Source organism: Chenopodium quinoa, unplaced genomic scaffold (assembly GCF_001683475.1).
Source record: "Chenopodium quinoa cultivar QQ74 unplaced genomic scaffold, ASM168347v1, whole genome shotgun sequence".
NCBI lineage: Eukaryota > Viridiplantae > Streptophyta > Magnoliopsida > Caryophyllales > Amaranthaceae > Chenopodium > Chenopodium quinoa.
Window position 1 is genome coordinate 2,722,314 of NW_018743144.1, and position 13,067 is coordinate 2,735,380.

A 13,067-nucleotide genomic window follows, 5' to 3' on the forward strand; every position below is an offset into this window, starting at 1 on the left:
CTACTACCCATGGTGTGTTCACAACAGCCTTGCCTTTTGTGTCAGGGTGGGAAGTAGTGTTTGCCACATCTGCAGGCACATTGATGCATGTCTTGTCATAGTGACCATACTGTGCACATTTTTGGCACCTCTTTTGCCTTTTTTGTGTACTTCCCTCACCAGGATAAGGGACACCCTTACCCCTTTCTATCTTCCTCTTCTTGGACTTGGTTCTGCCAGGCATGACTCTCACTGGTGGAGGTAGTGGCTCTCTCATTTTCACCTTTTCCTAGTGCTTGGGACCTGGCATAGGTTGCACAGGCAAGTCATATGCCTCAATGTACCTCTCCCTTGTGTAATAGTGATCCACAAACTCCTCTGGATCAGTTCTCTTGTCAAGTATGCAAGCAAAGCCATGCACACAAGGGAGGCCAGTTAATTGCCAGTGATAGCATGTGCATGTTCTGTTTTGAAGGTCAACTGTCACTTGGTCTGCATTTAGGTTGACCTCATAGGTATCATCCCTTGACACCTGTAATATGCAATGCCTAGCCACCCTCTCCATTCTTTCAAACAACTTACTGACATATGGCATCACTTTTCCTTGTATTTTTTTCACACCCTCCCACTTATCATTATGCCTTTTCATTGCATATCTCCTTAACCACTCCATTTGGGTTAGGATTGGTTTATCCCTAGCTTCTCTAATACAGGCATTAAATGTCTCACACATATTGTTAAGAAGCATGTTGGATTTGCAGTTAGTTGAAAAGGCATGCCTAGTCCAATGTTGGGCAGGAATGTTGGCTAGATACTCATATGCATCCTCACTCAGGAATTTAATGGATTCCATTGCAATTTCAAAGTCAGCCTACAATATACAACCACAATGACATGCTAATCAACAATTGATCACACAATATATAACCATAATTTGCTGAGAAAAGTTATTTTTTGCAAATCAACACGGTATGCCAGCATAGTTCAGAGCTATTCTAATCAAAAATCACCAACAAAGCATGATGAAATAGAGTGTCGCAATATATGTCGTAGTATATTATTGTCTGTCTAGTAGTGTTGTCATAGGCTAGCAGTCTTTTGTTTTGTTCTGTAATGTGCTGTAAGGTTCCTAGTGGTCCTAAGAGGCCAAATCCCTTGGTTAACTGTGAGGACTGTCATATATAAGGCAGTAAGAGCATTGTAGCATATTTGCTAAATGAAAAATGCAGTAAGAGTATTGTAGAAGAAAGATCCTGCTCCTACCATATTTGCTGCTACTCTGTTTCTGCTAAAAAAATAGAACCTTTCATGTCTGTCATTAAAGCACACAACACAAATACTGCTCTAAACATAAATCGGCAACATAAATCAATAACAAAGCACACAACACAACTACTATTTTAAACATAAATAAATCAACAACAAATCACAGAACAAAATCAATATGTTGAGAGCTATTCATACCCAAGTAGTGGCCCTAGCAGCATTCTAAAACAGTTCTTTGAATGTGGAGCCTGAGAACTGCAGTTTTAAATTGGCCCATATATGCCCCACACAAAATCTTTTCTCAGCAAAAGGCACCACCTCCTCAAATGCTTCAAGCAGTCCCTAACACATAAGATCAAAATACTCTTGTCAATTACACATAAATGCAGACATGTACAAAAAGCTAAAAAAATACAACATTCTCAACTAACCTTCTGCATATTTGACATGTATGTGAATCCACCTCCCATTTCTAAGTCATCTAGAATCTGCTTCAAGCATTCCAAGAACCAGCACCATGTTTCCTTATTCTCCACCTCAACAGTAGCCCAAGCAAAGGGGTAGATACTGTTGTTCCCATCCTTTCCTATAGCCACCAAAATTTGACCAGGGGAAGAGCCTTTCAAATGGCATCCATCCACCCCTATTAGTGGCCTAAACCCTTTCAAGAAACCCCTCACCAATGGAGACAGGCACACAAACATTCTTAAGAACAAAGGTGGCTCTGGCCTCTCCAGCTGATCTACCACCACATTAACTACAGTCCCAGGGCTATACTTTTGAACAGCCTTGCCATAATCCCATACTCTGGCATACTGCTCAGATGCAGACCCATATATCATGAATTTTACCCTTTCTCTAGCTAGCCATGCCTTGTAGTACCCAATTTTGATACCCAAATCACTTAACACTCTATCCCTGAAGCTGTTAGTCTTCCAGTGTGGATTAATTCTCCACTCTTCTACATATTTTTCAGCTAACCACTCAGCAGCCACAATTGCATTCATGTTGCTCCTCATACAGTTATGTTCTAACCTAATATCATGAATTTTCCAGGCACAACTCTTGAACAAAGGCCTAGAAATCACCTTGAACCTGCACCTCCTAACTTCCTCACTACACTGACAAACAGGCAGCTTGCTCCTCTTTGAATCCCATACACACCCACATCTCCTCCTACAGAAAGTGGTCAACTTGAACTTGTTGTTGTGCAAAAAATAGAACTCATATCTATTCTCTACTACATGAGTTCTTAGAGCTTTCCTAAGCACCAAAATATTGCTAAATTTCTGACCCTTCACTAACACAACTGGTTTTTTGAAATCTGTTTCCTCTCTAAACCATGGACTGTCATCTGCCTCTTCATCAGACCCATGCTCACTTCTGAGCTCATCATCATCACTTCCTTCTTCCTGAAGTTCAACCTTAGGCTGCCCAATATCCTTAACTGCTTACTGCTCTGACTAGCCTGCACAATTGTTAAGCTCCTATCTACCTCTCCTAAAATGTGACCTGTACCCTGATCCACCCTCTCATCTTTAGAATCACCTTCTTCCTCCTCTCCTAGATTCCAATCTATATCTATGTCACTCAAATCCTCACTTGAAGATCCAGATTCAGTATCCTCATCATCAATGAACAACCTATTTTGACACCTGCCTTTTCCTTTCCCCTCTTCTTTTTCTCTCCTGCTACCCAACTCAAGCTCTTCTGAAATCTTCCCTTTCCCTTTATCAATTGCAGGTTTCACCTTATCACTCCCATCAGAAAACCTAGGACTCCTCCTAAGTGTTGTTGTTATGGATTGTTGCCACCTAGGGCTACTCCTCACAACTAATGCAGTTGAAGCCTTTTTGTGAGTTTGTTTTGCTGAGCTTTTTGCTATAACAGTGGGCTTTGACACTTTTTTAGTAAGAGAAGTTTGAGGTGGGCTGACTTTAGACTGACTCTCAATGTCTTTGGGTGGGCTCAGGTTTGGGTTTGGGTTTTCACTTGGCCATTCAGTCTGGAATGGATTTTTTTGGTCAGGGTTTTCTTCAGAAACAGTACAAAATAACTCCAAGTGCCCATCTTTGTGTTTGGCCTCAAGAAACCCCTTTAGAGCCTCATCATCCTCTAATCTCCTTTTCCCAGTCATCCATGTTTCTCCCTTCTCTTATACCATAACACATAAATTTGAGGGACTGCCAACCCCTTTCCCCTAAACCCTTCAGCACATAACCATCTCAAGTACAACACAGTTATAAATGACAAAGGCACATTCAACCTCCAAGACACAAAACCAGCCTCATATACTTGATACTCACTCCCCTTTCTTTTTCTTTTCTTAAACACAAAACCCCCAAACAGTCTTTGCTTTATGCCAACAGTGTTATCAAGCTGATCCATTTGTTTAATCTACAAATTAAGCAAAAAATAAAGTACTTGTACCTTAACAAACATAACCCACCCTAATTAAGTTCATATGACTTAAGTAAAATAACACAGTACATGCAACAACACATATACCACACTTAAGCATACAGTCACAATATTCCACACATATACCACACTTAAGCATACAGTCACAATGAATTGTTAATAAATTTGTTTAAAACTGATTATTTAACCTTAATTTAATCAACACACACATTTCTAGGGTTTGCGAATTTATTTTCCAAAATTGCCCAAAAAATTGATCCAAATTGCACTTAAACCATTAATGGAAAGGTAAAAAAAGTTGAAGAAACCATACCTGGGTCGTTGTCAGAAGATTCCCCTAAGTGTCAATGGAGATGACGACTCCCAAGTCCAAGCCTTTCCCAGTTGCTGATGTGAGCTTCCAGTAAAAATCCACGCCACACTCAATTGCAGAAATTACAGTGACAATAAAACAAATTAACCTAACAATTGACAGTGGAGAGAGAAATAAATTGTGGTTGAAGTGTAACTATGGAGTAAATGCATGTGGTTGAGGAGTTTGATTATGGAGGAACAGGGCAAAGAGAGAGATAGAGAGAGTAAAAGGGAGGGAATTCAAATAGGATCGAAGAGAGAGAAAGAAGAAAGAGAGGGAAGGTTGGTAACTGGGACCCAATAACGGAAAATATGACAGAAGCTTAACGGAGGTACTGATATCTACAGTTTTGATGTTTTTGAGGTACCAATTTAAAATAAAATTTTAGATGGGTACTTAATTCAATTATCCCTATATTTGAGGTACCAAAATCCAAATTTTCGTTTAATTAAAGAATGGTTCTTGGGAATTATTTTGGTTACATGCACTTTAAAAATTTTATTTAAGTTAGACTTGTTTAAATTTTTTTTTTGCTCAAACGAATTATTTCTAAAATTAATTTAGAATAAATAATTATGTCATGCAAAATTGGGATCAAAATCCCTAGGCTGTGGCACGAATAACGAGGCAACACATCACTTGACTAGCCGAGCTGCATAGCAGCCCGCATGTGGCTGCCAAGGATGCAGCCCCGAGCTTGCGTGCGAGCCGATGCATGGCTACTGCTTGCTGCCAGCAGCATGGAGCTCCAGCACCACGGCGCAGCAGCAGCAAGGTGCTGTGCACGCCTGTGCGTGCTGCCTTGCGTGGCTGGCCGTGGCTAGTGCAAGCACGAGCATATCGTGCATCGCTTGGGACTTGGTGCATGCATCGTGTAATTAGGGGTATGCGTAGACGTTGCTAGAGAAGCAATGTAGTGCAATGAATTCGTTCAACATGGTCATTAAGGGCCACGTTATTGATGTGTGAAATTTCGGTGATGTGGGCGGTGTAACGCTTGGCGACATCGGGCTTACTCCCACGTTCATTGAGCATCTAACGGTTGTGCGAAATGTGAGCACTCCATGCGAAATGTGAGCACTCCATGCTTAAAAATTGTCGTTTTAATTATTTTATTAATCTAATTTTTTTTAATTATTTTACTAAATTTTGGAGGCTAGGCCTCGGTTTTGAGCGGCATTGGCAAAATTTATTTTGACAAATTTTGGGAAATACCGCCTTAATTAATTGGATTAATTAAGTTGGATGCGGAATTTAGTGGGAGCTTCAAATGTTAATTGCGCTTATTTACATAATCGGTTAAAACAACTTTGACTAGTTTTAATTAGGCGTGTTAATTGGATTAACCACCTAGATTAATTACTAGTTCACGGGTGTTTATGCATTGTTACTTGTTTATCATTGTAAAATGCATGGGCCATTCACAAACAATGAATGGATGAATGGAATGTTTATTCTCTCACAGGTTTTATGAAATGGCAACTAGTGGTGCCCGATTAGGATAGAAAATACGGACTGTGCTTCGTGATGCATTTTTGTAAATCTAAATACGGTCTGCATACCATTGAGTATTTTTGTACCTTAATATTTAGATTAGTCCTAATCGTAGATACTAGTAGTTGCAGTTAATTATGGTCAAGTCTTGAAGATGGAGGTTCTTGAAAGACGTAGCCATGAAAGTTACAATGAAGACCTTTTGAAGATTAGAAGATCTCAAGGGGTCATGCAGGTTCTTGAAAGACGTAGCCATGAAAGTTTCAATGAAGAACTTTTGAAGATTTGAAGATCTCAAGGGGTCATGCTAGTTGCCAAATACATCTTTATTTTTGTTTTTCAATATATATATATATATATATATATATATATATATCTATATATATATATATATATATATATATATATATATATGTTGATGTATATGAATTATATGTTAGATGCATGTTTAGGATTTCGAATGTTGTGATGATTAATTAAGTTCACTTAAATCAACCAACATAGAAACCCTAGGTCCCTAAATATTGAGTAAAAACTTGTCATTCCAAAACAACACTTACCAGCCGAACGAGGGTTGTGGTGGGCTATGACAAAGCGAGGCATCACTACCTCTCCTAGTAGCGTAAGGCATACCGGGTATGCAAGTTGGTTTTGGTTGTACTCAACGATATGAGTGATGGAGTCCTAACATGTCGTGGTAAAGTGAATAAATTGTTCAACCAAGAGCATTAGATGCGACGATTTATTCAACCAAGAGTGGCTTGGAGCCATTAGCAAAGCGTTGCTTACCTTAGGAGATTGAGTGTTAAGACAAGCCAAAGCATGCTTAACCACTCTTTGTTTCTTTGGATCTTGGAATCGACTTATTCTCACCAAATTGGGGGCAACTTTAAATGTGTGAATAAGACGTTTTAAATAAGTTTGATTAAAAAGCATGAATTCAATCTTATTTTAATTTCATGAATGGTTTTTCATTTTCAAAATTATTTCAAATGTAGAATCATGTCTTCAACTATCGACAACAATCTAATGTTACTAGAACTTCCTGAGAAATTATCATTTAGCTTGAATTTGGTAAACTTCAAGGAATGGGAATAGGAACTCCGTTTGACGCACCGCAATTGCTACCTAGAGCATATCTTGGATACGCCCATCCCGAGTTTCTACTTAAAAGGGATTATGAGCGATATGGCTCATGAGGAGTGGAGTTATGATTGCAAGAGAGTCTCTCAACTCATGAAAAACTCCATTCTGGAACAGTGGAAGAATAAACTCTCTAACTACCTTCCGGATGTACTTCTCAAGGCTCTAGAAGATGTGGTCAATTTGAGGGTAACAAAGAGAGATAAGGGCAACTATGATGGACTCGTGGAAGAAGTTACTATGTCATTGTCTAACATGAGAATCAAGCCACCGCAAGATGGATGTCTTAGCAAAGAAAGGCAAGAAGTATGGGCTAGGGTCTATAGTGCAAGACTTAGACCCGAGATGCCACTTCAAGCCCATGTGCAAAAGATGACAAGGTTATTTAACCATCTGGAACTGATTGGTAAACCGGTTAAGGATGAGCAAGCGACTTATATTCTTTTAAGCTCACTCCACTCGGGGTATGTTACAATTAAGATGCGACTTAACAAAAATTGGAACAAACTGTCCTACAAGGAAGTTGTCCAAGAGCTCCAGAAAACCTATTCTTGCAAGGCGGCTACGTTTTCTCTAAGGCTCAAGAAAAAGGAGTTCAAAAACAAGGCAAAGATGCGCTGCTTCTATTGTAGTAAGCGAGGCCACTACAAAAGAGAATGTAGCGAGTATCTGGAAGATGAGGCAGGAGGAAAGATGGCCTCAATCTCAGATATCATCCACACACTTGAAAATAAGCAATTTATAAGGTATTTGATACCGGAAAATTGACTCATTTTATGCACTTATTTTAGGAACGAAATGAGCGGTGTTTTTTCAAGTGGTCGTGAGTACACAAGTGGATGAAGAAGTAAATCTACCATACTTGTTAAGTTTTATCTACCATACTTTGATCTTGCGACGTTGCATGTCATTTTAAACCTTGATCAGAAGACCTTTTGTTTAAATTTCTTTTTTATATTGATGGAAATTACACATTCTGTGTGTTTAGACAAAATTGTTTATGATAATACCAAAAGAGCTAAGACCATATAGTCAAACCAAACTTACTTGTGGCATTGTCATCTTGGCCACATTAACATCAAACGCATCAATAGACTTCTTTAAGAAGGTGTTCTTGACTCTTTCGATTTAGAATCGTTTGAGAACTGCGAGGGACGTTTATTATGCAAGATGATTAAGCAGCCATTCTCCAAGCTAGGAGAAAGGGCAGGATACTTATTAGGTCTTATACACACTGATGTGTGTGGACCAATGAGCTCAACCACAAGAAATGGACACCGATATTTTATCACCTTCACAGATAACTATAGTAGATATGGTTATGTCTACCTAATGTCGCATAAATCTGAATCGTTGAAAAGTTAAAAGAATTTCAGAGTGAAGTTGAAAATCAGCTTGGCAAGAAAATCAAAGCCCTTCGATCGGATCAAGGTGGTGAATAGTTGAGCCAAGAATTCGATGACCATCTAAAAGAAAAAGGTATACTTTCAGAATTGACACCTCCAGGAACTCTACATTGTAACGGAGTATCCGAAAGGTGAAATCAAACCTTGTTAGACATGGTATGATCAACAATGGGTCGTAGTGATCTTCCTATCTCTTTCTTGGGACACACACTTCTAACTGCAACACTAAAACTGAACCGTGCACCATCAAAAGCTGTAGAAAAGACTCCATATGAATTATGAACAAAGAAACCTCGTAGGTTGTCTTTTCTAAGGATATTGGAATGCGAAGCATATGTCAAGAAATTGATTTCTAACAAACTTCATCCCAAGTCAGACAAGGTTTACTTTGTGAGCTACCCAAAAGAAACCAAAGGGTATTACTTCTACAACAAATCGGAGAACAAAGTGTTTGTTGCTGGCGATGGTGAATTTTTGGAGAAGGAACACCTTTCCAAAATGACAAGTGGGAGCAAAATCGAACTCGACGAAGTTCGTGAGGATGAGCAACAAAATCAGAATGATAGTCAAAGTGCTCAAACAGCATCTGTTGACGCAGGTCAAAATGATCAAAATTTGTAAAGTCAAACCGACAATGCAAATGCTTAATCCATTACCCTACGCAGGTCTCAGAGGCTGAGATCTTAACCTGATAGATATCTTGGTTTAGTATTAACCGAGATCTCAGTGGAAATCCTGATTATTAATGGAGATGAACCGGCAACCTACAAACAAGCGATGGCAAGCACCGACTCTACTAAGTGGCATGAGGCCATGAGATTTGAAATGGATTCTACGTTTGAAAATAAAGTCTGGGACTTGGTTGACTTACCCAAAGGTTATACACCTATCGGATGTAAGTGGATTTTCAAGATGAAAACGACAAAGATGGAAATGTATTCATTTACAAAGCTAGATTGGTTGCAAAAGGTTATAGACAAGTTCATGGTATTGATTACGATGAAACCTTTTCACCAGTCGCAATGCTTAAATCCGTTTGGATCCTTCTAGCGATTGCTGCATGTTATAACTATGAAATATGGCAGATGGACGTGAAAACCACCTTCTTAAATTATATTTTGGAAGAAATTGTGTACATGACATAGCCAGAAGGTTTTGTTGACCAAAACAATGCTGGGAAGTTTTGTAAGCTTAAGAAGTCCATTTATGGACTAAAGAAAGCTAGCAGAAGTTGGAATCTGCGATTCGATGAAGCCATCGGTAAGTTTGGTTTTATCAAGAATCCAGATGAATCTTGTGTTTACAAGAAGGTCAGTGGGAGTGACATTGCCTTCTTAGTCTTATAAGTCGATGACATATTTCTCATTGGAAAAAGCATATCATTGTTAGAGTCTGTAAAGGCCTGGCTTGGAAAATGTTTCTTAATGAAAGACTTAGGAGAATCTTAGTACATACTAGGCATCAAGATCTATAGGGATAGATCAAAAAGGATGATTGGATTGAGTCAAAGTACTTATATTGAAAAGGTACTTGCTTGATTTAGCATGGAAGAGGCCAAGAAAGGTCACCTGCCAATGTCACATGGCATAATCCTGAGCAAGAAGAAGTGTCCACAGACACATGATGAGCAGGAAAGAATGAATCTGATTCCATATGCTTCGCTTATTGGATCGATCATGTATGTCATGATATGTACCAGGCCAAATGTATCGTATGCCTTGAGTGCTATGAACCGTTACCAATCAGATCCAGGAGAGGCCCATTGCAATGCGGCCAAGAATATCCTAAAGTACCTGAAAAGGAACAAGGATAAATTCCTGGTGTATGGTGGTTCGGAGGAATTAGTTGTTGATGGTTATACCGACGCGAGCTTCTAGACAGACAGAGACGATTTCAAATCGCAATCTGGATATGTGTTCTGTCTAAATGGAGGATCTTTCAGTTGGAAGAGTGCCAAGCAGAGTACAACTACAGATTCTACAACTGAAGTCGAGTACTTAGCAGCTGCTGAAGCAGCTAAGGAGGCTGTTTGGATTCGTAAGTTCATTGGTGAACTTGATGATGTACCCTCCATAAAGGGTCCAATAGCCCTCTATTGTGACAACAATAGAGCTATTTCTCAGGAAAGAGAGCCAAGGGAACATAAGAAATTCAAACATGTCAAACGACGGTTTCACATGATTCGAGAATTGGAAATCAGAAGGTGAAATTAGAATTCGCAAATTTGGAACGGATGACAATGTAGCCGATCCACTGACTAAACCTTTGCCTCAAGTGAAGCACAACAAGCACATTTAGGCAATGGGAACCAGGCATGTAGGAGACTAGCTTTGATTTCCTTATTTAGTGTTTTAGTTAAACTTTTGAAGATTTAATGTAAGACACTAAGAAAAATCATTCAAGTTTTGGAGTAATATAAATTTTATGCAATATTTTATTACTCCGTTTTCTATTTAATTGTTGTTTAGGATTAAATAATGAGTCCATTTGAATCTCAGAATATTCAAAATAGGGTATCAAGACCAATCTTGGTAAGGAAACACCTATTAAGTGAATGTTGAATATTATAATTGAAAATTGTCCTTAATCGAGGTCATTTAAACAATGGACGATTAATGACCAATTGAGTTTAGTGTGTAGTCTGATTTATAGCACCGTTTCTTGTCTACGAGGACATGATTGTCATAAATCATTTGCACAAGTATTGGTTTAGAACCATACTTGATCGACCTATGAGAATACTTTAAGAGATTAAAAATCGTCATAAGTATACTTCTCATTATGGTTATCGGAACCTATTACCTTGACCATGAGTATTATGAGTTCTCTTGTTTGAGTACTAGTCCGTTTTGATGTTGTCAAACATCTACCGTAATAGGGGATTATAACGGCAACACTCGGGCGGCTAGATCCTCTTAGTAAGAGGAGCTACATTACAAGACTGGGAATGTCCCCCTACTAAAATAGGGAAGATGTCTTTGTTGTATACAATGCCTCTCGTAGAGCGAGACTGTAAAAATGCATGGCCGTGCTCGGATGGATTTTAGAAATCATTTGTTTATTGACAGTCGGACTTGGAATCGAGAAACACTTCTGGACGTAATAAGGATGACAAAATAATCTTACCTTATAGTTCATGAAGAGACATGAAGTGACATAGGAAAGGGGTTATACACTAAATGCTCACTTGTCTGGAAGGACGAGAGGGAGATTAAAAGGAATGGTGTCCTTCGAACATGTGTATTATTCTGATAGCGGGTTCAGAATTATTAAAAAGCTAATATATTCAGTAAGGTCAAGTGATCGGAATGCCTTGGTGGAGGCCGCTTCCGATCAGTAATATTAATGTATAATTAATATTAAAGCTTAATCTTGACTGAACCCTTCAGGTCATACCCAAGAAAATATACGAATCGACTCGACAAATTAATTAAGAAGAAATTAATTCGTCGCCCGAGTGTTAAATATTTAGACGTCGAAAATTCGATCTTTGAGCGTCGAAACTGAGCATCGGAAGTCGAGTAAAAAATAGTAAAAGACGAGACAACAAAATTAGTAATAAATCAACAATGACTAAAATACCCCTAGCATCAGAATCCCGAGTGCTAGGGGATTAGGCAAGCTCGCATCCCGCACCATGTACGAGGCTTGCTAGTGAGCCACGGCCAGCAGCCCGCAAGCGTTAAGTGGCTTGCTAGCGCGCGCTACTGCTAATAGCCCGTAAATGTGCGTGGCTAGCTAGCAGCGCCCATCGGCAGCAGCAGCCCGCACATATATGCGTGGGCGTGTTGGGCCGAGAAGGCAGTAGCTAGTAGCCCGCGTATGTGGAGCTAGACTGGGCCGAGTGCTAGGGATAGTCATTGGGGATGCATGTGAAGGGAGTGTGTTTGTGTGAGGACAAGTGGCACAAGGAAAGGAAGGATTGGGGAGCAAGTATGGTCCCCTCCTCTCCAAGTGGTCCTCACTTCTCTTTACATACAACATGGACACTTGTTGATTTATTACTTGCTTGCCTATTTAATTTATTTTAGCTTTAAATTAAATGGTGGAATTTCATGATCCCGCATTGATGGGATTGAAATTCTCACTCCCACTTTTCCCTATAAATACCCATGTTGAGTTTTGGAGAAAAGTGCTTGAGTGGGAGTTAGAACGAGCATTGCATTTTGGCAAAAACTCTTAAACTCCATTAACACTTGGGTTTTGGTCGGACCTTGCTAACTCTATGGTAGCGGACCTAAAAAGTCAGTGTTTGTTCTTTGTGGATGGATACCGTTGGAGACTCGGTATTTTTAGAGCTAAAAGTTTTCAAGTAAGAGCCCATTGGGTCAGGCGAAGCACGTGTCAAAGGTAAATTCCGATTTTATCCTTTTATGTTTATTTGTTATGCTTAATGGTTCTTTGGGTCGGGGTTGTTTCCGCGGTAAGTTGGTCTTACAAAACCCCAACTCATATTAGTGTGCGCTTTATATGGTGAGTGCAAGTGACATGCTTTGACTCTTGTGTAAGACCATGGGACTTAGTGCCTAGAGTCGATTAAGGACTTAACGAGGTATTATTATTAATAAAATAATCGAATTGATTAGCAATTTTTTTAATTAGACACATAGTGATGACTCAAGCAATATACCGAACTGACGCCAAAGCAACAGGACTGTCACCGCACTTTGCAGTGTAGCGCCAGACGACAGAGCTGTCGCCAGGTGCTGCACAACACAGTGTGGCGCTGCAGTCCAAATCGTGGCGCCATTGCTGGAACTTTGATCAGGGACTGCTTTTGGTATTATTATTCTACAGGGTATGCCTAATGTCGTACTAAGTCAATTCTTATTAATTTATTAGACTTTATGTACTCAAATTAATTATTTAATTAATTAGGCAAAGTTCTTTTAGTCATTAATCAGTTTATTTATCCTTAACACAAGTCAATCAAACGGTTAGGAAAAACTCATAGAGTGTGCACAACAAATAATGCACAATTTGTCAAGTAGGCACAATATGAT

The 13,067-nt window shown here is 39.3% G+C and overlaps 1 protein-coding gene across 1 annotated transcript; it reads right to left on the bottom strand.

The window, feature by feature from the left end:
• Positions 1-268: 268 nt before the first annotated feature.
• LOC110732136 lies at positions 269-3,382 on the bottom strand. The gene is made up of 4 exons (XM_021912054.1): positions 2,741-3,382; positions 1,677-2,657; positions 1,534-1,587; positions 269-850 (listed from the first exon to the last, which is right to left on the bottom strand). The coding sequence occupies exons 1-4, from the start codon at positions 3,380-3,382 to the stop codon at positions 269-271; spliced, it is 2,259 nt and encodes a 752-aa protein (XP_021767746.1).
• Positions 3,383-13,067: the final 9,685 nt, after the last annotated feature.

Excerpts from the sequence above, each read along its gene's own strand:
- LOC110732136 (XM_021912054.1), bottom strand. The coding sequence starts at position 3,382 with ATGACTGGGAAAAGGAGATTAGAGGATGATGAGGCTCTAAAGGGGTTT. Across the intron at positions 2,658-2,740 it reads CAGGTCACATTTTAGGAGAG|GAAGAAGGAAGTGATGATGA; the intron begins GTAGATAGGAGC and ends GTTGAACTTCAG. Across the intron at positions 851-1,533 it reads TTGCTGAGAAAAGATTTTGT|GCTGACTTTGAAATTGCAAT; the intron begins GTGGGGCATATA and ends TGTATATTGTAG.